This window comes from Coregonus lavaretus (genome assembly GCF_964263955.1).
Source record: "Coregonus lavaretus genome assembly, chromosome: 2".
Lineage (NCBI taxonomy): Eukaryota > Metazoa > Chordata > Actinopteri > Salmoniformes > Salmonidae > Coregonus > Coregonus lavaretus.
Window position 1 is genome coordinate 18,898,367 of NC_139989.1, and position 26,037 is coordinate 18,924,403.

The 26,037-nt window shown below is 45.2% G+C and overlaps 1 protein-coding gene across 2 annotated transcripts in view; it reads left to right on the forward strand.

Moving 5' to 3' along the window:
* Positions 1-26,037, forward strand: part of LOC311148441 (collectin-12-like) — a gene marked incomplete at its 5' end in the record, with an annotated part of 61,298 nt that overhangs the window by 24,977 nt on the left and 10,284 nt on the right. For both annotated transcript variants that reach the window (XM_084185410.1, XM_084185409.1), the window contains one exon: positions 23,347-23,469. In XM_084185410.1, the coding sequence (XP_084041536.1) occupies positions 23,347-23,469 (123 nt within the window). The remainder of the gene's footprint in view (positions 1-23,346; positions 23,470-26,037) is intronic.

Sequence of the window (26,037 nt, forward strand, 5' to 3'; positions counted from 1 at the left end):
ATACAACAGGTGCAGACATTACAGTGAAATGCTTACTTACAGCCCTTAACCAACAGTGCATTTATTTTAAACAAAAAAAGTAAGAATAAAACAACAACAAAAAAGTGTTGAGAAAAAAAGAGCAGAAGTAAAATAAAGTGACAGTAGGGAGGCTATATATACAGTAAAATAAAGTGACAGTAGGGAGGCTATATATACAGGGGGGTACCGTTGCATAGTCAATGTGCGGGGGCACGTTCGTTTAAGGACGGGTCAGACCAAGGCGCAGCGTGAAATGCGTACATGTTTATTTAAATGATAAACACATGACAAAACCACAAACCAACGAAACGTGACGTCCTAAGGCTACACACAAAACAAGCCTCCACACGGAACAAGATCCCACCACTAATGCATGCCAACAGGCTGCCTAAGTATGATCCCCAATCAGAGACAACGAGCGACAGCTGCCTCTGATTGGGAACCACACCGTCCAACATAGATCTACACATACTAGATCATACACATAGATATACACAACATAGAATATTCACACCCTGACTCAACATATAAGAGTCCCCTGAGTCAGGGCGTGACACTTAGCCATTTATCATGCAAACACATTTATTTTTTTATTGTAGCACAGCATAAGTGAGACTCAAACCTATAATGTTCTGTTCTCTATCCATGGAATTAGTCCACTGTGCCACCAGGATGGCATGCTGTTAATTTTAGTCTATTCAAACAGACCCCATTTCAAAGGAAACAAACACTCATTAAGATCAGTTGTGGCCAATTAGTGGACAAGGCCAACACACCTGAACATACTTAACAAGATAGAGGAGAGAGAGAGTTCTGTTGATGCTGAGAACGGAATGTATATATTTTTTAATAACATTTCTACAACATTCTCTGAACGTTACTAATGTTTTCTTGTAATTTTTCTGGAACGTTTTCTTCACGTTCTGAGAATGGAATGTATGTTTTTAAATTACATTCTTAGAACGTTCTCTGAACAATACTAAAGTTTTCTTGTGGTTTTTATGGAAAGTTTTCTTAACTTTCTTGCAACAATTTGAGAACATGACTTTAAATAGAACCATGAGGAAACCTGTAGGAAACGTTATGCTGAAGTACTGAAATTCCCACAGAAGAACGTTGTTTCTAAACGATCTCTGAACTATTTGAGAACATTCCCAATGTCAAACCAGCTGGAGAACGTTCCTAGAACATTACCAAAATTGAAATTAAATGTAACCATGTTTGAACTTTTAGGAAATGTTCTGTTAAAGTAAAGAAATACCAAGAAAAATGTGCTGAGAATGTTCCAAAGCTAAGAAACCGTCCTGGACCATTCCCAGAAAGTTGTGGGAAGGCTGAATGCAAAATAACCATAGCACAACCACGCTCTCACCAAGCTCTAAGAAACACAAGGTTCTCAGAGCGTTAAATGCTAGCTGGGTAGTATACAGTGTAACAGTAGGCCTTGGGTTGGAAGATTGAGTGGGGTTAGGTCAGGGGGGCGGCTCAGGGAGAGAGTTGCATGCGTCTCCTCTTTATGAGGAATGAACTCAGTCTGGACATGCAAGTGTTGTCATGTTGCACAGGGGGGAGTTCATTTGCACTGCTCAATAAAGCAGGCTTTATGATCACCAGCATTTTGTTTATGGTGTATTAGAAAGTAAACTCCTGAGTGGCGCAGTGGTCTAAGGCAGTGCTAGCTGTGCCACTAGAGATCCTGGTTCGAATCCAGGCTCTGTTGTAGCCGGCCGTGACCGGGAGACGCATGGGGCGGCGCACAATTGGTCCAGGGTAGGGGAGGGAATGGCCGGCAGGGATGTAGCTCAGTTGGTAGAGCATGGCGTTTGCAACGCCAGTGTTGTGGGTTTGATTCCCACGGGGGGCTAGTATGAAAAAATAATGTATGCACTCACTAACTGTAAGTCGCTCTGGATAAGAGCGTCTGCTAAATGACGTAAATGTAAACGCAAACTTTTGGACACGGAGCGCATAGCTTAGGCTAACAAGGCCTCTGGATACTACCACAGTTACTGTCAGGAGAGTGGCAGGAAGATAGGAGAGGAGGGGGTGGGGGGGAGAAAGAAAGAAAGAGATCACACTGGAAGATGCTATTCCCAGTGTAGCCATTACAGATGGTCCAGCAACGGCAACAAAAGGAATCAGTCAGAAAATGTCATACCTCAAATACCAGGTCATGGTTTATTTTTCCAGCTGTTTGCATCAGAGGATAAATGACCTCTTGTTTGTTTTCTTTCCTTTCCCCCAAATAGTTAAATTTAACTTGTTTGTTTCTGTTTGACATTCTGCCTTGGCTCTATCGTCACTGGGGGTCTTTGTGGCATCTGGGTTCATTTTGATTGGCACCTGAATGATCCAGTAGGAGATGAGACCCAGGGGGACGGAGACCAATGAGATGAGTCGATTCTTAAAGAGGCGGAGACATAGACCCAGTTCCAAACATTTAAAAAACACTCAGCAGAGCGTAGAGAAATTGCATGGAAGGTTCTGGAACTCAGCGGGATGGTTATGAAAGAAAGGGAAAGAGACACTTTGCCAAAATACTGTATTACTGTTGAAAATGCTGACTTTTAGTAAATCACTGATTCTCACTTTTTCAGATGGAACTTTTTCTCTAGACCTTTTGAGTTGAGTGTGCACGTTATGTTTAAAAATATATGTTTTAGACTTCCAGATTTTTTTTGTAGGCTAAGCCAAGGACTTCCTGAACTTTTCTGTTGAAATGTATGTAAAGTTTCTGCGCTTCAGTCCATGTTATATCTGGCTATGTATTGTTATAGTCATCAACACTCCTTCCAGTTCTTTCTGCTAATGTTATTTATTTTCCTTTCTTGGAGAGTATTATATTAAACTCCTGTCACTGATGGTGGTCAGTAACCTTAGGACCACACACAAATAGGCTACACACCCGCACACACGCACTCACATGCATGCATGCACACACACACACACACACACACACACACACACACACACACACACACACACACACACACACACACACACACACACACACACACACACACACACACACACACACACACACACACACACACACACACACACACACACACACTGAGAGACAACATTGATGGGGTGAGGGGGTTGGTTGGGGCTTAAAACCCTTGTTTTGCTTTGTAACCAAAACCCAAGTCATTCCTTGGGCCTCAAATCCCCAAGCTTAAAGGGGCCTTTCCATCCCCTCACTCCACACCATTGTTGATGTAGTTTTCTGGAAAGATGGCCTGTTTGTGTAACTGCAGCAAAAAGCTGAGTCTATACAGACCCAGGGAGGGCCTTTGATCGAGGTTGGGGTGGGGAGTTGGTTGGCTAAGCAGGAACACAGCAGCAGTGGAGGCTTCTCAGAGGAGGAAGGGGAGGACCATCCTCCTCAGTGAATTTCATAAAAATAAAATTGTAAAACATTTAAAAAGGTATCATTTTTAGATAAAAATATACTAAATATAATCACGTCACCAAAACATTTATTAAAACACACTATTTTGCAAAGAAGGTCTACAGTAGCCTCAACAGCACTCTGTAGGGTAGCACCATGGTGTAGCCGGAGGACAGCTGGCTTCCGTCCTCCTCTGGGTACACTGACTTCAATACAAAACCTAGGAGGCTCATGGTTCTCACCCCCTTCCATTGACTTACATAGAAATTATGACAACTTCCGGAGGATGTCCTCCAACCTATCAGAGCTCTTACAGCATGAACTGACATGTTGTCCACCCAATCAAAGGATCAGAGAATTAATCTAGTACTGAAAGTATAAGCTACAGCTAAAATGTGGTGAGTAGTTGACTCAAAGAGAGAGAAAGACAGTAGTTGAACAGTTTTGAACAAATTAAAGGAGAAGCAAGAGAGAAATAGAGAGAGAGAGATTTCGTAATTTTTTTTCACTTACTTAGCTAGCAAATGCAGCTAGCTAGTTTAGCCTACTGAAACACCCTGTTCAAACAGAGGGATGCTATGTTAGCTAGCTGGCTATGACTTTCCAACAAAACACTGGAACTCTTCCAAGTCAAGGTAAGCTTTTGGTTTTACTAATTTATTGCCTACGGGGCCCGCCGATGTAACTGCTTACTGACTGTACACTGTAACGCTACTGCATGATTGTAGCGGGTTTACTAACGCGTTAGTTCTATTAGCTATGCTGACTATGACATTACTTTAGCTAATATGGTGACAACAATGTAGGCTGTATTAACGGTTTGGCTTGGAAAGGTTTTTTCACCTGGTCACATACAGCTGATGTGTTGTGCATTGAAGTCCACAAGTGAAGGGACAAGATGAGAGGAGGAGAGCACATAGATGTGAGAAGGAATACAACATGGCTGCTATGAAAGTGAATGTGTTTACGCGTGATCAGGGGTGTGTTCATTCTGCCTATTCTGTTGAAAAACTGAAGCAAACGGAAACAAAACAGGGATAACCATGCATGATTTTGTCCGAACTCTTGTTTGCAACTGTTGGACTAATGATTACACCCTATATTAGCTAGATAGGCCATGTGTCACTGTCTGTCACCTCAAATTTGTCTCTCGACCTGTGTGCACCTACGTTGTAAACTGACATTCATAGGCTAGGTTGTAACAACCTCATGATGGGTATAGGCAAGATTTGTGTATCATGTAGGAGCCTAAACCTATCGCTGTTATATTGAACTGGGTGAATGAAATATGAATGCTCATGAAAAAAAAATGGTCCTCCCTCATCTTAAACGGCACTGACCGACACAGCACAGCAGATACTGCTGCCTCCCTCCCTCCCTCCCTCCCTCCCTGCCTGCCTGCCTGCCTGCCTGCCTGTCTCCCTACCTACCTACCTACCTACCTACCTACCTACCTACCTACCTACCTACCTACCTACCTACCTACCTACCTACCTACCTACCTCCCTCCCTCCCTCCCTCCCTCCCTCCCTCCCTCCCTCCCTCCCTGCCTGCCTGCCTGCCTCCCTCCCTCCCTCCCTCCCTCCCTCCCTCCCTCCCTCCCTCCCTCCCTCCCTCCCCCCTCCCCGCCTGCCTGCCTGCCTTTCTGCCTTCCTGCCTGCCTGCCTCCCTCCCTCCCTCCCTCCCCGTCTACCCGCCTGCCTGCCTCCCTCCCTCCCTCCCTCCCTCCCTCCCTCCCTCCCTCCCTCCCTGCGTCCCTACCTCCCTCCCTACCTGCCTGCCTGCCTGCCTGCCTGCCTGCCTGCCTGCCTGCCTGCCTGCCTCCCTCCCTCCCTCCCTCCCTCCCTCCCTGCCTGCCTGCCTGCCTGCCTGCCTCCCTCCCTCCCTCCCTCCCTACCTCCCTCCCTGCCTGCCTCCCTGCCTGTCCGCCTCTTTGCCTGTATGCCTTAAAGTTGAACCGCAACTCATCTGAGAACCATTTTGGAGGTGTTTATTTATTTACCTTTACTGGATCATTATCCACGGTGAAGAGTGAGGAATTTGGCCACCTTTATATCCACTGTAGAGGCACCATTTAACTTTATCTCCAGCTCTATTTTCTCTGTGAGTGAGTTTGAGCAGCCCAGATACACTCATTTTATCTGTCTGGTATTACTCAAGAGATCAGAGGGGGTGTCTGGGAGATTTAGAGATGATTACACCATGTAAAAGACATGTACCCGGCTCCCTTTATGAGTACAGAACCAGGGAAATAGCATAGGGAAATGTAAGCATGCATCATGATGGGAATTAGAATGAATTTGAATGAATGTATGTTTTTTGGGGGGCATCTCTCGAAGGTAGTGTTCTACTATTGAGGATTCTCTTAGGTGACCAGTAGAGGCCAGTTATAGACCAGTAGAGATCAGTAGGCAGTAGAGACCAGTAGAGACCAGTAGAGACCAGTAGGCAGTAGAGACCAGTAGAGACCAGTAAACCAGTATGTGACCAGTTGAGACCAGTAGGCAGTAGAGACCAGTAGAGACTGGTAAACCAGTATGTGACCAGTAGAGACCAGTAGGCAGTAGAGACCAGTAGAGACCAGTAGGAGGTAGAGACCAGTAGAGACCAGTATCTTTGGAGGGTTCTTCCTAGAACCGGCTATGAACGGTTCAAATAATTAAAATGTAATTATTTATGACAATACATTACATATATCATAAGGCCTTTCTTTGAGGGCCTAGTTATTTAAGTGATAATTCCAGAGAAGACAATGTTTGGAGGATATATTGGCACGGGTGTTGTTAGGCCGGAGACAAAGTCGGATTCGAGGGCATTATCACTTTTATAGAATGGGTTACCAACATATTCACATAATGATTGTTATTTTGATCAATTTATTCATACTATTTCATTCTTCCACAAGATATAGTCCCGACACAAATCTAGGGTTGCTATCCAAGCCGGCTGGTCATTCGTTCTATCGTTTCGGTTGTCCAGAGACGCGACCCAGTCGTTCAGTCTTTTTGTTCAGTATCTATGGACGCGACCCAGTCGTTCGTTCTAAATGTTCCATTGCCATACTGGCTGGCAACGTTCTTATCCCTTGCTGGCTAGCTAGCCAACTACGGCTAACTTACAGTCACGTCAAACAGTGCAGCCAGAATAACAACAGAAGCAGCATTTGCATTTCTTTAAGCTGTTTTCTAGTGACATTTATTTGAACACATCCATAACAATGAACCGCCTGGCATAGAAAATGTGCTCTCTCGTGAGGACGCAGTTGTTCAGAGGAGCTAGCTAACAACACAGCTAACTGTCACGGACGTTGAAGGACGGGTCAGACCAAGGCGCAGCGTGAAATGCATACATGTTTATTATAATGGTAAACACACGAACAAAACAACAAACCAACGAAACGTGAAGTCCTCAGGCTAAACACAAATACAAGCCTCTAACACGGAACAAGATCCCACAACGAATGATTGCCAATAGGCTACTAAAGTAGAGATAACGAGCGACAGCTGCCTCTGATTGGGAATCACACCCGGCCAAACATAGAAACACAAACCTAGAATGAAAACATAGAAATAATAACATAGATATCCACACCCTGACTCAACATACAAGAGTCCCATAAGTCAGGGCGTGACAGTACCCCCCCCCCCCCCCCCCCCCCAAAGGTGCGGACTCCGACCGCACAAACCTGACATAACAGGGTAGGGTCCGGGTGGGCATTCCGCCTCGGAGGCGGATCTGCCCCTGGTCTGGTCTGGACCTCAGCACGCTGCTTCCACTCTCCTTCCTCCCACGATGCACGAAGCCCTGTCTGGACCCTGGTGTGGGAGACCCGAACCTGGAGAGGGGCTGATGTCTGGGTCTGGACTGGAGCCGCTGACCGGAGCTGGACTGGGCACCGGTGGAGCGGACTGCTCTGGCTCCGGAGTGGAGCTGCTGACCGGAGCTGGACTATGCACCGGTGGAGCGGACTGCTCTGGCTCCGGAGTGGAGCTGCTGACCGGAGCTGGACTTCACCCCGGTGGAGCGGACTGCTCTGGTTCCGGAGTGGAGCCGGTGACCGGAGCTGGACTGGCACCAGTGGAGCGACTGCTCTGGCTCCGGAGTGGAGCAGCTGACCGGAGCTATACTGGACCCCGGTGGAGCGGACTGCTCTGGCTCCGGAGTGGAGCAGGCACCGGTGGAACGGGCACGGGCCGTGCCGGACTGGACACACGCACCACTGGTCTGGTGCGAGGAGCAGGCACGGGCCGGACCGGACTAGGAACACGCAGCACTGGCTTGGTGCGAGGAGCAGGAACGGGCCAGGCCGGACTAGCGACACGCACCACTGGCTTGGTGCGGGGAACAGGCACGGGCCGTACCGGACTGGGAATACGCACCACTGGTCTGGTGCGAGGAGCAGGACGGGCCGGACTGGCGACACGCACCACTGGCTTGGTGCGGGGAGCAGGCACGGGCCGGACCGGACTTGGAACACGCACCACTGGTCTGGTGCGAGGAGCAGGAACAGGCCGGGCCGGACTGGCGACACGCACCACTGGCCTGGTGCGAGGAACAGGAACGGGCCGGGCCGGACTGGGAACACGCACCACTGGTCTGGTGCGAGGAGCAGGCACAGGCCGGGCCGGACTGGCGACACGCACCACTGGCCTGGTGCGAGGAACAGGAACGGGCCGGGCCGGACTGGGAACACGCACCACTGGTCTGGTGCGAGGAACAGGAACGGGCCGGGCCGGACTGGGGACACACACCACTGGCTTGGTGCGGGGAGCAGGTACGGATCGTACCGGCCTGGCGACACGCACCACTGGCTTGGTGCAGGGAGCAGGCACGGGCCGTACCGGACTGGGAACACGCACCACTGGCTTGGTGCGAGGAACAGGAACGGGCCGGGCCGGACTGGGAACACGCACCACTGGCTTGGTGCGGGGAGCAGGTACGGGGCGTACTGGGCTGGCGACACGCACCACTGGTTCTTTCACTCTCCGCGCCCAGTCCTCCTCCCGTGAGGACTCCTCCCTGAGCCCCCACGAGTGCAGTGGTCGGGGCTCTTCTCCATCGATCCCCGACCACCCTTTTAGCCCCCCCAAAACATTTTCTTGGGGCTGTCTCTCGGGCTTCCTCCTCGGCCGGCGCCTTCTGTGTTGCCGTTGCTCCTCTCTAAACCGGGCCTCCACTGTCTCCTCCCAAGGACGGGGATCCATCCCAGCCTGAATCTCCTCCCATGTCCAGGATCCCTTTCCATCCAGGATCTCCTCCCATGTCCAGGATGTCTGCTCCTGGGCACGCTGCTTGGTCCATTTTTGATGGGATCTTCTGTCACGGACATTGAAGGACGGGTCAGACCAAGGCGCAGCGTGAAATGCATACATGTTTATTATAACGATAAACACACAAACAAAACAACAAACCAACGAAACATGAAGTCCTGAGGCTAAACACAAATACAAGCCTCTAACACGGAACAAGATCCCACAACTAATGATTGCCAATAGGCTACTAAAGTATAATCCCCAATCAGAGACAACGAGCGACAGCTGCCTCTGATTGGGAATCACACCCGGCCAAACATAGAAACACAAACCTAGAATGAAAACATAGAAATACTAACATAGATATCCACACCCTGACTCAACATACAAGAGTCCCATAAGTCAGGGCGTGACACTAACACAATCACTTCAAACTGAAGCTGGAAAGACTGAAAACGTTTTACCTTTTTTCAATGTACATTTCTTTGTATATGTCCATATACATTATGCCAGCTGATTCATGATTTCAACTGGCTGAGAAACGCTGCCTGCCTGTCTCGTCTCAACACGTTGATTACTATTTGAATATTGAAACAATGTTGCATAATTGTATTTATTTAACCAGGCAAGTCAGTTAAGAACAAATTCTTATTTACAATGATGGCCTACCCCGGCCAAACCCTCCCCTAAAGACACTGGGCCAATTGTGCACCGCCCTATGGGACTCCTGATCATAGCTAGTTGTGATACAGGGGGCATTGCGTTCATCCACCTCTGGCCTGCTGGCTCCCCTTCCTCTGCGGAAGCATAGTTCCCGCTCAGCCCAGTCAAAACTGTTCGCTGCTCTGGCACCCCAATGGTGGAACAAGCTCCCTCACGACGCCAGGACAGCGGAGTCACTCACCACCTTCCGGAGACATTTGAAACCCCACCTCTTTAAGGAATACCTGGGATAGGATAAAGTAATCCTTCTACCCCCCCCCCCCAAAAAAAATTGTAAAGTGGTTATCCCACTGGCTATAGGGTGAATGCACCAATTTGTGAGTCGCTCTGGATAAGAGCGTCTGCTAAATGACGTAAATGTGCCCTTGAGCAAGGCACTTAACCCTAATTGCTCCTGTAAGTCGCTCTGGATAAGAGCGTCTGCTAAATGACTAAAATGTAAATGTAATACAGCGCAGGATCTAACCAGGGTCTGTAGAGACACCTCTAGCACTGCAATGCAGTGCCTTAGATCGCTGCGTCACTCATAATCCCAAATGTCAGAGATACAGACAGCAAGGTTTATACAAATCTCAGCTGTTGAAAACTTAACATTAGTCTAAAAGAAATGTGAGATAATGTTTAGATGCTTTTTGTAGTGGAGATCAAGTTTATAAATTGCCTGGCTAGGCTGATGAGACAGTTGATTGCACAGTCAGATGTAACAGAGTAAATAGATTTAGCCGGTGGTAACTTGTGGAATAGACACCGGCTGGAATGCGGATTTAACCAATCAGCATTCAGGATTAGACCCACCCATTGTATAAACCCTAACACAGTGGTGTTAGGAAACTCCTGGTTTACAGGCCACATCAGACCTGCAAGTCACATTATGCTGGCTTGCAAAGTGGTGTTTAATTCCTATTGGAATCCAACCAGAGTTAAGATATCCAACAAGTGGAATGTTTCTATCACCCGCAACCTGCATTCAGAATGACTGCCAAGGTAGGGAAGATTGAATGCTGAGACTACCTCAATCATCTAAACTGGAACAACTATCTCAGTAACAGGTGCAATAAGTCCAGCTACTAACAGATTGGATTAGTTTAGAAAATTAGTTTAGTATGCTATTTATCTCCGTGTAGCATAAAATTAATCAATCAATCAAAAACACAGATATTAAAACAAACAATTCTGAAAATCACCCTGCAATAGAGCATGCTGGGAAATACGATATATGGTTCTATGTCGAACCCTTCTTGCTTTCCAAAGAATCCTGCTTGCCTAGAAAAGAAAATGGTTCTTAGGATGTTAAAGGTTCTAGGTAGAACACTTTGCCTTACAAAGATCCCTTATCTTCCAAAAGGGGTTCCTCAGATCAAAACGGTTCTTGGTAGAACCCTATCCCTCCGCAAAGAACCCTTTTGGAACCCATTTTTCTAAAAGTATAGAGACCAGTAGGTGACCAGCAGAGACCAGTAAATATGTGATAGAATGGCTTTGTGGGTTGGTAGGAGGATCAGTGGTTCCATCTATGGGGACGTGGCAGATCCCTGTCTCAGACTCTCCTAAGCTCTCTGTCACAGTGTCAAACACTTCCTGTCTGGCTCGTCACACTTTACTGTAGCGTGACAGGAGTCACTGTCTGTTTTCTCTACTGTCACTGCTACATCTACTCTGCTTTCTCTACGTCTGTTCATGTTTCTCTCTTCCTCTTCTTCACTCTCTGTTCCTCTCCATCGTCCTCTCTCTCTGTTTCTCTCTATCCTCCCTCTCCACATTTCTCTCCCTGTCCAACGCCTTCTCTCCCCCCATCTTCTGTATCTCAATCTCAGCATCCCCCTTTCCTCTCACCAGCCTCCCTCCATCCCTCTTCACTCATAACTGCTCGCATCACTCCCGCCTGTCTCGTGTGGTGGAGGCGTATGGTTTCCATCACATGTAATAAAAGAGATGGAGCCTAAATCAGGCCACACATGCAGCAGAGATGGCGTCAGTTTCCTGGAGCCCCCAAGAACCATCACATGAACTCAGAGCCCTCTGGCCCGCTTGGTTTCTCCACTCCCTATGTATGACATCATTCACAGGTAGAAACTAAGTGAACACAGGGGGCATATGTTTTGGATTCTATTCAATCTGCCAGGACCTCTACTGTACAATTCAGAGCTGGACTGAATTGTTGTTTGAGCACATTTAGCTTATTTAGCTTGGAGGCCCAGTTTGGAGCCTGTGCGTAAAGTTGAACCAAGCCCTAAGACACAGTGGCTCACCTCGCCCTCCCCACAGAACAGAATTCTGATAATTGGAAGCAGAGCTGGGTCTCTGCTGTGCCAACCACAGTGATACCTCCTAGTCAGTCACACATAGATACATTGGCTTGATGCATTGTCATTTAATGACAGGATTTAACATTGGTGTAAGTAGGGCTGTTACGGTGACTGTATTACCACCACACCAACGGTCACGAGTCATGACGGCAGTCAATTCCACGTGACCGTTTAGTCACGGGAATTAGTCTTCTCCAAGCTCTGATGCTGCTGATGGTCATTAGTAGCCTACCAAACTTGCTAACTGCCTGGTATTCAGCACTCTATTGTCCCTCTAATCACTCTGACCTCAATGCAAATGTAAGCATTTACATTTTAGTCATTTAGCAGACGCTCTTATCCAGAGTGACTTACAGTTAGTGCATACCAGGGGCGGTGTGTTCATTAGGGCGATATGGGCGACGCACTGCCAAACGGGAAAAGGAAGGGATTTTTTTTCTAATCAATTATATCACGGCAACAGTAGTTATCAGTGTTGTAATCTAGACGTCTGATCTGCCACAGTGCCACTAAATGTCCAATCAGGCTAAAGTCGTGCTTCAAATGGCCCCCCCCCCTTTTTGGGGCGATTTCAGTCAGGTTGAAAATCACCCAGAAGTTTGTCATAGACTCCCATGTAAAATCTATTTTTTTCAAATTTCATAGCTTTCAATACAATCTCTATGGGTTTCTGAGGGCTTGCACTTACGCGCTTTCGTCATACGTAACATAACCATGAACGTAACTAAGAAAAGAGCGGGTAGCAGCGTCTCTGTTGCGACCTGCAGTGTGTGTGACGTTTGGTGTGGCGTTATCTTATGTTTTTAATCTTATGTTTTTAATTTGTACACTTAGTGGCGTTATTTTATGTTTTTAATTTGTACACTTAGTTTACAAACATTCTGCCAACCATGGATTTCCAGTGGTGGGGTGTTGGACTGATCTTGTTGATCGTGTACATACCCGCTACGAACGGACTAAATAATGAAAACGCTGCTGGCAGCGGAATCCAATACAGCAGGGAGTTTTTACTACAATGCAACTCAAATACCAACGCGATGGATATCCCAATGGCCCATCTAATACCTGATTGTCTGCGAGTGGATTACAAACCCAAATGCAAACGTGGAAAACGCGGGGGAATCAGACAACGACTTAAAAAAAATTAAGAACAAACTTCCCTTACCCACCACCTTGCTGATTAATGCCCAGTCACTGAGGGGGAAAGCGGATGAGTTGTCAGCGAATCTGCGCTTCCAACACGAATATCGGGAGGCCTGTTTGCTGGCATTTACTGAGACTTGGCTGGATGACAGAGTCCCGGACAGAGAAGTGGAGCCGGCCGGCTTCACCCTGGTCAGAGCGGACCGCGATCTGACAGTCACAGGGAAACTTCACGGCGGGGGCGTCTGTCAGGGCCCAGTGGTGTAAATCGATCCTGGTAAGAGAGCGACTCTGTACCCCCGACATTGAACTGCTTTCTGTGTCACTGCGACCTTACTATCTGCCCCGTGAGTTCCCCCAATTGTTTGTTACCGTTGTGTACATTCAACCAAAAGCTAATATAACAAAGGCATCAGAGATTATTTATAATCTGTCACAGAAACTGGAATCCATCTCCCCCGACGCACCCAAATTTATTTTAGGGGATTTTAACAACTGTACCTTGCACAAAGTCTTGCGCACATACCATCAGTATGTGAAATGTCACACTAGGAAAAATAGGACTCTTGATTTGTGCTATGGGACAATACCAAAGGCGTTCTCTGCCACCACCAGTTTGAGTTAGCTTTGCGAGGCAAAGATGAAACTGGGGGCTCCAGCAACCCTGGTAAGCCAACACTTTTGAGATCAGTCAATAAATGCTTCTGGTATTGACTTATATGCTGCCCCTGTCTTCATGTTGTTGCTGGACATATCTTTTTTAAAATGTGTGTAGGTCACCTAAATCATCAGAAAAATTGCCCCCCCTGAGAATTTTTTCAGGAGCCGCCACTGGTGCATACACGACTTTTTTTTTTTCATACTCTAATACTCAAAATCTAATCAAACACTTAATGAGAGCCCATTAGCTCATGTTGCACAACATTTCTATAGGCTATGCAATTGCGTGAGAAAACAAGAGTTTTGATGGGAATTATCTAGTGTAAATGGCCTCTATTACAAAGAGGAGGATCCCATCAGCTTTCTATAGGCTAGGCCAACTACAGTGGGGTAAAAAAGTATTTAGTCAGCCACCAATTGTGCAAGTTCTCCCACTTAAAAAGATGAGAGAGGCCTGTAATTTTCATCATAGGTACACGTCAACTATGACAGACAAAATAAGATTTTTTTTTCCAGAAAATCACATTGTAGGATTTTTAATGAATTTATTTGCAAATTATGGTGGAAAATAAGTATTTGGTCAATAACAAAAGTTTCTCAATACTTTGTTATATACCCTTTGTTGGCAATGACACAGGTCAAAGGTTTTCACACACTGTTGCTGGTATTTTGGCCCATTCCTCCATGCAGATCTCCTCTAGAGCAGTGATGTTTTGGGTCTGTCACTGGGCAACACAGACTTTCAACTCCCTCCAAAGATTTTCTATGGGGTTGAGATCTGGAGACTGGCTAGGCCACTCCAGGACCTTCAAATGCTTCTTACGAAGCCACTCCTTCGTTGCCCGGGCGGTGTGTTTGGGATCATTGTCATGCTGAAAGACCCAGCCACGTTTCATCTTCAATGCCCTTGCTGATGGAAGGAGGTTTTCACTCAAAATCTCACGATACATGGCCCCATTCATTCTTTCCTTTACACGGATCAGTCGTCCTGGTCCCTTTGCAGAAAAACAGCCCCAAAGCATGATGTTTCCACCCCCATGCTTCACAGTAGGTATGGTGTTCTTTGGATGCAACTCAGCATTCTTTGTCCTCCAAACACGCCGAGTTGAGTTTTTACCAAAAAGTTATATTTTGGTTTCATCTGACCATATGACATTCTCCCAATCCTCTTCTGGATCATCCAAATGCACTCTAGCAAACTTCAGACGGGCCTGGACATGTACTGGCTTAAGCAGGGGGACATGTCTGGCACTGCAGGATTTGAGTCCCTGGCGGCGTAGTGTGTTACTGATGGTAGGCTTTGTTACTTTGGTCCCAGCTCTCTGCAGGTCATTCACTATGTCCCCCCGTGTGGTTCTGGGATTTTTGCTCACCGTTCTTGTGATCATTTTGACCCCACGGGGTGAGATCTTGCGTGGAGCCCCAGATCGAGGGAGATTATCAGTGGTCTTGTATGTCTTCCATTTCCTAATAATTGCTCCCACAGTTGATTTCTTCAAACCAAGCTGCTTACCTATTGCAGATTCAGTCTTCCCAGCCTGGTGCAGGTCTACAATTTTGTTTCTGGTGTCCTTTGACAGCTCTTTGGTCTTGGCCATAGTGGAGTTTGGAGTGTGACTGTTTGAGGTTGTGGACAGGTGTCTTTTATACTGATAACAAGTTCAAACAGGTGCCATTAATACAGGTAACGAGTGGAGGACAGAGGAGCCTCTTAAAGAAGAAGTTACAGGTCTGTGAGAGCCAGAAATCTTGCTTGTTTGTAGGTGACCAAATACTTATTTTCCACCATAATTTGCAAATAAATTCATTAAAAATCCTACAATGTGATTTTCTGGATTTTCTTTTCTCAATTTGTCTGTCATAGTTGACGTGTACCTATGATGAAAATTACAGGCCTCTCTCATCTTTTTAAGTGGGAGAACTTGCACAATTGGTGGCTGACTAAATACTTTTTTCCCCCACTGTATATTGATTTCTCAACTTTCCTAATGTTAAGCACATTGCTTCTCTTTACAACAGGAGGATAGCCTACCAGGCTGGCATGAAAATGAATCATGGGAAAAGCGTCCTCCATTCGCTATTTAAGTGCATAGATTACATGCATTTTTTCCCCTGCCCCTGTTTCGAGACAGGTGCATGATAGTGGTCCATTCTAAATCAAAACAAATTTCACACATATATTATTTAGTAAATGTAAAGACGAGATTACATCAAGAATAGTCTTGATTGGTGACAATATTAGCCTATCACTTGACTATGCTTGGAATATTTATTTTTCGCACAGAATAGAATAGGTCACCTTTTGTACTATGGGGGATAGTAGATTGACATAGGCTGGTGCTTTGCTGTTCATTAGACCTGCTCATCTTGTTGGCTGACTATCTTGTTGGCTGACGAAAAGTAAATGTGGACAGTTCTTCCAACATCTTCAATATGCACCTTGGAATTCGAAAGGACGCTCGCAGTTGCATCCCCGATGTATCTGTCTTCATTAGTAGCCTGTGAAAAGGACCCGATCACGTGACGGGCATTGGCTAATAATAATTTAGATATCTGAGAGAGCCATGTGAGTGAGATGTGCTTAGCACGCAGCCAGGAGAAGGGAATTATAATGATTATATTCAGCCCAAGGGCACAACGGCCACGGACCGCAAAAGGCATGGATTTTTTTAGGGGGAATTACGGCCACACAAAGGAGATGCCGCCGGGAAATTTTAGGCATTATCAAGTGCTTGTCAAATTGTGAATGAGAGACTGATGAAGTGGGTACAGTCATGAGACTTTTTTCAAATCATCATTAGAGTCGCATCATACAGCCTTAGAATGTATTAAAAATCAAAAGATATAGCCCAACATTTGTATCACAAAAAATTAAGCATACAGGAGGACCTGTTTCTTTGTTATCCGCTCAACACCGAATAGCCGCATTTGTGCACTCCCTCAAATCGTTTGGAGAAAATGTAATTTCTATTTTATTAAGCTATGTTCAATTGTATTCTTCATACTATAAAATAATATAAAATAATGCCACGAAATTCTAAGCAAATCTTGTCTGCTAAATGAACTAGTGTAGGCCACAGCCATATGGCATAGCCAGATCAGGGCCTAACATAGTGACAACTCAGAGTATGCTATTCTGTTCATCTGAAATAGACTACATTTTCTTCATATCATGTTTCTTTAGACCTGTCTAAAATAAATAATGGATTTATTGTGATGGTGTAGGCTATATTAAATGGATTTATTAGACTTATTAAAATGAAGATTTTCCAAAGGTCTGCATCAGTGGCTTGTAGGCTATGTGTGGAAGCCAGGAGATGCTAAATGTGTTTATGTTAATTAATGGTAAATTACCGTGAGACAGGCAGTTATTTGCTTGACAATCACCGGCTGACAAAATTACATGACCGCCACAGCCCTAGGTGTAAGCCATACATGTATTTATTCATGCTTATTCATTCACACACAGAGACATAGGCATAAGCACACACACACACACATGCACACGCACGCGCGCGCACACGCACACACACACACACACACACACACACACACACATACATACATACATACACACAGAAACACACACACACAGACACACACACACTTTGTCTCATACTTTGTACTACTTTATGCCATTGAAGAAGTCAGAGCTGCGTATGAGTCATTCATTGAGCCTTCCTCCCCCTCCAAATTGTAAAAAGAGCTCTTGGCTTGGTTTACAGTATATAAAACAATCTTATTAAACTTCTAATTTCTATTTGGAGTAAAGAGCCACAGATGGGCTGCAGGAAAAGTCCAGCATTTAGCATGATTTACAAAACAAATGTAACATTCCAACCGTATTGTCCTGCGTTTTAACGACACCGTTTTGGTCTTTTCGCACAACAAGGTTATCCATGACTGTCCATTGTCTTTATGTGCTCTCACCAGGAGTCTATCCTGAACTAGTCTATTTCTCAACCATCTCAACCATCCGTGATGCCAGAGGTTCACTTTCACATAGCAATGCGATGATTGCCCTCTTGGAGCTGATTTTGTGCTGATTCCTGGAAAGGTTTGAGTGTGTGTTAGGCAGGGCACAGTTCCAGATCACTCTTAGCCTGCCCTCCGCTCACAGCGCTCTGTCCTCATCGGTGAATATAGCTTTCTCCTCATATTTACTGTAAATAAACGCTGTCTTCTAATGAGCAAGGCTGTACGTTTCTGCTCGACCGTTTGCCCCAGGGACGTCCCGTTTGCCATTCTGGCCAATAATTAAAAGGGCAATCCGGGATTGGTACATCCATATTCGGACTGTTAAATTAATGATACAAGCCATTGGCCACTTGAGCAGTTTGATGTTTTTCAAATCCCAGAGTGACCCTTTAATGGTCGATTTGTAGAAGAGAACAAGTTGATGAGGCTTGGGTAGGATACTGTTACAGTAAACTGACCAAACATTGGTCAAAGGCAAAGCTCTGGGACATAACAGCATACTCCAATGTGAACATGGTATGTCATAACTCGATAGCATTAGAAGAACAATAGCATACACTGTTCATCCCAAACAGCCAACCATCAGCACTTAGTTTTGAAAAGAGATTGGTGTTCTTTACTTGTTATGGAAAAAGTTCTTAGTGTTTGGAGCAGCATTGTGTTTTGCTGCAAGCAATAAAAGTGTTTTTGTCAGTCTGTGGTTTCAGTATCCTGATTGTTTTGTGGTCAGCCAGGCTAACCTAGGTTTGACCGTGCAGCTGTGGGAAGTGATGACAAACCACTGTCTAGTTGAATGAGCAGCAGCCAGGCTGAAGGAACCATGAAACTCCACAGATAGACAACACATTGTCGTTAAACAAGGAAGCGCAGCATTCACTCTTACATTTTAGTCATTTAGCAGACGCTCTTATCCAGAGCAATTAGGGTTAAGTGCCTTGCTTAAGGGCACATTGACAGATTTTTCACCTAGTCGGCTCTGGGATTAGAACCAGCGACATTTCGGTTACTGGCACAACGCTCTTACCCACTAAGCTACCTGCCGCCCCTCTTGTCTCCATTTCTCTGGAGTCTGCTCTTATTTCTCTCAGATCCTTCCTCTGAAATTTTTACAATCACAGACCAGCCTGTGAATGATTTTCACTGTAGCCTACAGTCACTTCGTGGACTTATCACTCCGTTTTGGCCGGAGTAAAACCTCTCGCTTCGCCTCTTCCTCTCTGGTAAATTCAAACCTCAATGTTTAAATGGCATCAGCTATCAGTGGTTCTCTCCTCTATGTTGCAGTCTGTTTTGTGGATTTGGTTTGGTGATCTGATATGAGAACAGACAGTTTATGTTTCACATTTTGTTTGAATTGTCCAATGTCCATCTGTCAGATGACTATTACTCTTCTAATATTCAACAAGGGAATCTGTGGCCATTGTATCCCAGGTGCTTATGGTATCAAATCAAATCAAATGTATTGGTCACATACACATGGTTAGCAGATGTTATTGCGAGTGTAGCGAAATGCTTGTGCTTCGAGTTCCAACAGTGCAGCGATATCTAGCAAGTAATATCTAACAGTTCTACAACAAAAACCTAATACACACAAATCTAAGTAAAGGAATGGAATACGAATATATAAATATATGGATGAGCAATGTCATTATCATTATCAGAGTGGCATATTCTAAGATGCAATAGATAGTATAGAATACAGTATATACATATGAGATGGGTAATGCAAGATATGTAAACATTATTAAGATAGTATAGAATACAGTATATACATATGACATGGGTGGTATGGACATACAAATGCTTTCCCAGTCAGTGACAATGTTTATTGACCTGACTTTGATGTGATGCAGTCAGGAGTCCAGCATCTATGTCTGCGTCCCAAATGGGATCCTATTCCCTATATAGTGCACTACTTTGACCAAAGTCCTGGTCAAAAGTAGTGCACTATATAGGAAATATGATGACATTTAGGATAATGCCTGTGTCTGTTGTCCTGTTGTCAGACTGAAGGGCCCATCCAGGAAGTCACCCACTGGGCGACAAACAACCAAGTCATGACCTTTGGATCACGACCCTGGACTGTCACTGGGATCTCACTGGGGTGCAGAAAAACACAAGAGTCCAACAGAACACAGCTGCTTCATCTGATACTTCCAGCCCCCTTCTCTCTAAATCTGACCATCGATTGGAGAGAGTAGGGATGGAAGGAGCTTGAAAATGGAGGGGGTTGCAGGTTGCTTTGTTGTTGTGGCGGCCCTGTTTGTGTTTTGACAGCTGTCTTCCATGTTGAATACTTGGACAGCTAACCCTGAGTGCTCAGTTGATCCTGTCGACATTGTCTAATGAGGAAAAAGCTGGAATGCCTTGTCTGTGTATTGTAAAAATTCTTTTTCTAGTGTTTTGATTTACTTTCAGAGCAATAGATTTATAAGAACTCTGTCAACATATTTAGATAGCACTGCTGTTTCTGGCCCAAGCCTTTTTGATTACTTTGAAGTGATGTTCTCATGTGCTTGTTTAGCAGTGGAAGCCGGCATTGGGTTTGTACTCCAAACACACGTCAGTCGTTATAAATGTTCGGAAGCTTTGATATCCATTTTGTTTAGGCCTGACGGCTACATACTCAATGACAATTGCTATGATCTACAATGATCTATGCATAGAGGCAAACCACTGATTGAAGAGGAGCTTTGTCACTGACCAATACATCTCACCGACCAAGACATTGGTCAGCTGCTATTGGACCTGTCTGAGGTGATTCTGTATAACTGGCTGCACACACAGAACTGGCACAGTGATTGTAAGATATGTTCTTGGTAGGCTCTAGTCCTTGTTAGGAGATTTTAAGGGGACCACCGAGGGGCCAGTTATAGATGGGGCCATCATAAGCCATGTGAGGGTGCCATTTCTGACTCACTGAGAGGTGGACCAGGTACCTCAGCGCCAAAGAGAAACGTGTGGTGTCAGGATAGCAAGGCGTACAGGTGCTATCATTCATCTCTCTCTCTCTCATTTCTCTCTTGTTCTCTTTATTTCTCTCTGTCTTTTTCCTCTCTCTTCTTTCTTGTTACTTCCCATCTGTTATCGCTCTTTGTCCGTCTCTTTGTCTCTCTACTCTCCTTCTCTGACTTTCTCTCGGTTAGTTACCTTCTTTAGCTGTAATTATAGTGACTGTTGTTAAAGATAAACAGTAATGAAAAATAACAACTCTCCAGTTACGTTATCTTACCATGTTGTGTAATAGAGCAGTGTGCTGACTGCTGAAGTGCTCCATGTGGTCATTAGGGGCGATGGGGAGTGCATACTTAGCCTCAGTGAGCTAGGGAAGTTAGTGAACTGCTGCTTGCTTGAACCGCCAGCGAGTTGAGTCAACCTGAATGACTGAAGGTTGGCTAGGAGCTAGTGAAAGCTTGGAGTGCTGAACCGTGTTTGCGTATGCCTTGTCCGTGCCTCAACACTCTTTCAGGTAAATCAAATTTTCCCTCCGACTTGGTTGAGTGGACACAATGCATCTTCAAGTCCCACTGCGGCCCTATAGCAGCCGAGCAACCTGACTAACTTTTTTAAATAAATTAAAAAACGAAATCTTATTTACAATGATGACCTGATCACTCCAGTATTTTCTAATTGGCTAAAGCTATCCCTCGCTAGCTATACCTCTTCTCAACTGTATGGGTGGTGATACAAGTCCTCTGGTACCAAATGGTTCCAGTGCACTGAAGAAAATTATTAAGATTCTTAAATGGTTCTTCCTCAGCTCTTAAGGTTCCTTGGAGAACTCTTGCCCGATAAAGAACCTTTGAGTTAAGTGTGGGGTTCTCGGTGGTCCTCTGTAGCTCAATTGGTAGAGCATGACGCTTGTAACGCCAGAGTAGTGGGTTTGATCCCCGGGACCACCCATACATAAAAATGTATGCACACATGACTGTAAGTAGCTTTGGATAAAAGCGTCTGCTAAATGGCTTTAGATGCTTTAGGTTCCTTGAAGCCAGTTCCACTGCAATTCTTTTTGTTTTACTGTTCCCCTCTAATTAGGTACTGATTTAGACCTGGGACACTATGTGTGTGCAATTAATTATCAGGTAGAACAGAAAACCAGCAGGCTCTGGATCTTGTAGGGTAAGAGTTGAATACCCCTGCTTTAGGTATCTCATACAGTATCTTAGTCCTCCCAACCCTAGCAGTCATTCTGAATATAGGTTGCGGGTGAATAAAAATTCAGAATGTTGAATATCCCCACTCTGTCTGGATTCTAATAGGAATAACACGTCACTTTGCAAGCCAGCATCATGCAACTTGCAGGCCTGATGTGGCCTGTAAACCATACGTTTCAGGTCACTTTGTTAGGGTTAAACTAGGCCCTCAAAATAAAGCCTTTTAAAATATAAATTGTCTTAAAACATTTAATTTGAATGTTGACACATTCACTTAGGATCTCACTTGGTGAAGGCCACAGGAGTGAAAATGAATGAAAGCGACAACCATGTCTCTGTTACTAGCAAACACAGTCATGGGTGGTACTGGTAACTGTAAAATTCACTTGAAAGGCACCCTGGGAAATATGCAAATAAGGCTCAACACCTTATTTGCATAAAATAATATGTTGAGTGTGTGTTCTTCCTCAAAGAACCATCCCATTTAAGGTTCTTCAGAGAACCTAAAATGGTTCCCCTATGGCATCGCTCTGAATAACCTTATTTGGTTCCAACTGGAACCTTTCTTTTTAAGACTGTAGGCTACACTGGAAAGCTAGTCTACACCATTTCTACACCTCTGCTTTTAATGGAAATTATTAGGATATAATTCATTATCATAATCACATTAAAACGAAACAGGAAGCCCAATAGGCATATATTTAGCATAGGCCAAGAAGTGTTAACACAAAGATTGCATTGGCACAGGCCGTCTTTGTGTTGCCATGGAAAAAGTGGCTTTCCTTGCGGTGGACATGCAAAGGAGTTTTATTTCAGGTACATGGAAAGCAGGACCTTTGATTTTCCCCCACTTCCTGAATTAAAATGAAATACAGATGTGTTCCCGTCAGCACTGCGGATCTCGGCACTCATCTGTCAGGAAACATATCCTTGGAAAGAAATATTCCAAGAGAATGTTGGAGAATGCCTGCGTGGCTCTGTGACTTTCCCCACTGGTTAGAGGCACTTGAAAGTCCATGGTTTGAATCAGAGGAGGTTGATATCATATCTCTTACATCTTACGTGTGTGTGTGTTTGGTGTCCCTCACCCCCTCACCAACCGGGCCCTCAGGGGACCAGTGGACCCTTTAATGTGGCCTCCAGGCTGTTTGTCCAGATGTGGGGACCTGGAGATTCAGACCCAGTACCTGGAGAGACCCCAGACCCCCAGCCCACATAGGGCCAGCCAGGCCCCACTCTGACCTGGCTCTCTGCTGTCTCCACATAGCCTGGCTCTGTAGCCATCTGAGCCACAATAGACCCCTGACCATATGTGTCGCAAATGGCACCCTGCTTCCTATATAGTGCACTAGGCCCCTCAAACTCAACTCTGGACCTCGAAACCAGTTCCACTGCCTGTTTTCATCGTTCCCCTCTAATCAGGGACTGATTTACGTGGGTGCAATTAATTATCAGGTAGAACAGAAACCAGCAGGCTCTGGACCTCGTAGGGTAAGAGTTGAATACCCCTGCCACAGGCAATGCACAGAGACCCAGGACCGTCATACGATGTATTAAATGTTTTGGTATGATTACCATAACATCCTTTCACTTCGTATGGTTACATTGTGAATATTGATGTGGGAAGGACAGCAAATATGCTGTCCATAACTATTTTCGAAACATTTTTCACATACACATTTTTATTAATCTACATTTCTCTCCTTGTGTAGGGATCCAGGAGGGGACCCAGTGCACTAAATGTAAGAATGAGTGGGCATTAAAGACCTCGATAGCACTGCTCTACGTGCTGTGTACTCTACTCACCATCGCTGTGGCTGTCCTCGGGTATAAAGGTAAGCAGGGACACCTCTTCATGTTTATCTATCTGTCAGTCAAAGTGCATGGGTGTGTCCCAAATGGCACCCTATTCCCTATGTAGTGCACAACCTTTGACCAGGACCCATAGGGAATAAGGTGCCAATTGGGACTTAGCCCATGCTACTTTATAGAGGTAGGGAGAGACATATTTTCATGCGTGTGTATCTATCATGCATGCTACTTTAGAGACATAGAATGGAAAGTGTATGTCACTGTGCAACCGTGGTGGCTAGCATTGTTCAACCAAACCTGATTATGCCGAAACATGTTGTTGCTTGACATATTTCACTAAAGTTGTGCGGTTCATTGAGAAAGTGAGTGTCCAAACTGTGCGTGGGGTCCTTGTTCATATCCTGCCAGGAAATAAGATTGCATTGGAGAGTGTGTGTGGGGGGACCAGGCTGTGTGTGTGTTGTGTGTGTGTGTGTGTGTGTGTTTGTGTGCCTAACGTCCCCAGTCACCCCTTTCGGTCTGCCCAAACATGACATGGATGCTGTTGCACAATGTTTCATTGTTATTAATTAAGGCTAGTGGAAGAGTCATGGAAACTCTGAGCGATGCCACCGACTGTAAGATCATCACACTCTCTGAAACCAAAACAAGCCATTTTCTCTCGAAAGTAACATTTACACACAGTCAGCCGCCCCCTTTTCTGCGAAACCTCAGCACCGTTGTCTGTCCTCCCCCTTGCACCCTTACTGCACCCCTGCACACGTGCCCCCGTTCACCCTGTCTCCGTTTATTTAACCAACACCCCCAATCACACCTCCGGGAACCAACCCGGGGCTTTGTGGAGCTCTACTTCCTGCGTACCGATTTTTCCAGCTTTGGGAAAACTGTCCCGCAACGGTCCGAAGGCCAAACTTAAGACTGTTCCTGTGATAATTGCGCTAACTATTCCCATATGTGTACACATGTGTTTTTTCCTATTTACAACATCTCAAAATGACACCGGTTTAACATCTCTCGTGGTTATTGGGGATTCTCGACTACATTAAAAGTGATGTCCTTTACACTCACACTTGAGTTCAGTCAGTCAGCAGTCAATCCTCATCCTTGTTCCCCACTGTATATTTTTATGCATCCCTAATTTAGACCAGATGAGCGGTGAACTCGGTGCCACTCTAGCAGAACCCACTGAAATGTTTTTTTTTTTACTGGGGGAGCTGTAGTACTGGGCTGTCCAGGGAACCACAGCTCCACAGCCTAAACATGCATTCAGGTCCAGATGGTTATGTGGAGTGAGATCCCAATGCTCTATTCACTTCACATCTGTATTCTGTACTGTAGAATACAGTATATGATGAACTGTGACCAGATATCTTAACACCGAGCTGACCCTGTGCTCTCTACTCTCAACCATAACAATGTCCTCGCTTCATCTCTTTATCTCTTTATGGTGTGTATGTGGTCTCCACTGAGATATAGAACCTCCGTGATATAGACTTTCCTTGCAGGCAAGACTAGGGCTACGTCCCATATGTCAACCTATTCCCTATATAGTGCACTACTTTTCACCAGAGGGCTCTGGTCAAAAGTAGTGCACTATATAGGGAATAGGGTGTCATTTGAGACACGACCCAGTTTATATGAGGATCAGAAAAAGGTGAATATGAGGAAGGAGAGGACACAGAGAGGGGAAGTGGAGGGTGTAGGGGGAGTCTCCCCACTCTTTGTCCTCACTCAGCACTCCTGCTGCATTCATTTCTTTTTCCCTCTCTTTCTTTTCCTCTGTTTCTCTCTGTGCTCAGGCTGTGTGCATGGGATCTGTCACTACATTCTGGGCTATAATCAGAGCTTTAGCCAAAATAAGCGAAGGTGTCAGGTTGTGTGTATGTGTGTATGCACGCATGTGTGTGTGTGTGTGTGTGTGTGTGTGTGTGTGCATGCGTTTGTGCGTGCGTGCTCGGTGCCTGCTCAGTGTGTGTGTGTGTGTGTGTGTTTTGTGTGTGAGGAAGGGATGACACCCATAAACCACAGCTGCAGCACAGCTGGCCTATTACACGGGGCATAGTAGAGCATAGCTCTTGGCCAGATATTATACAGTATGTGTGTTTGTGTGTTTGTGTGTTTGTGTGTGTGTGTGTTATAGAGAGAAACAATGTACAGTAAATGTATGGTTTAAGGTGAATGTGTATTTTGTGCTCTGTGTGGTACAGTAGTGTATGGTGTCTGGAAATGTGTTTCATTTAGTTTGCAGTGGAACATTTCATTCAGACTGGCCATACCTATCCAATCTGAGGTAAAACTACTCTTTCAATTGACAGGGAGTTTTTATAGTTCATATGGCTTTCTCCAAACTGTCATAGTTGTTTTTGTATTTCGAGAGTATTTTGGGTGGTTAGTCATCTATGAAGGTGAAAATGTGAAACATACATCTGTCCACCAGGGTGAGAAGGCTATATCCCTAGTGGCATTTGATTTCCATATACAGGAGACTTGATTTTCCCAAAATATTAGGACGTCTACTCTGTACGAAGCCATTTTCCATCATAATTATATGACTTCTCTCTGTTTCAAGTCTGGAGACTTTTCTTGGAATG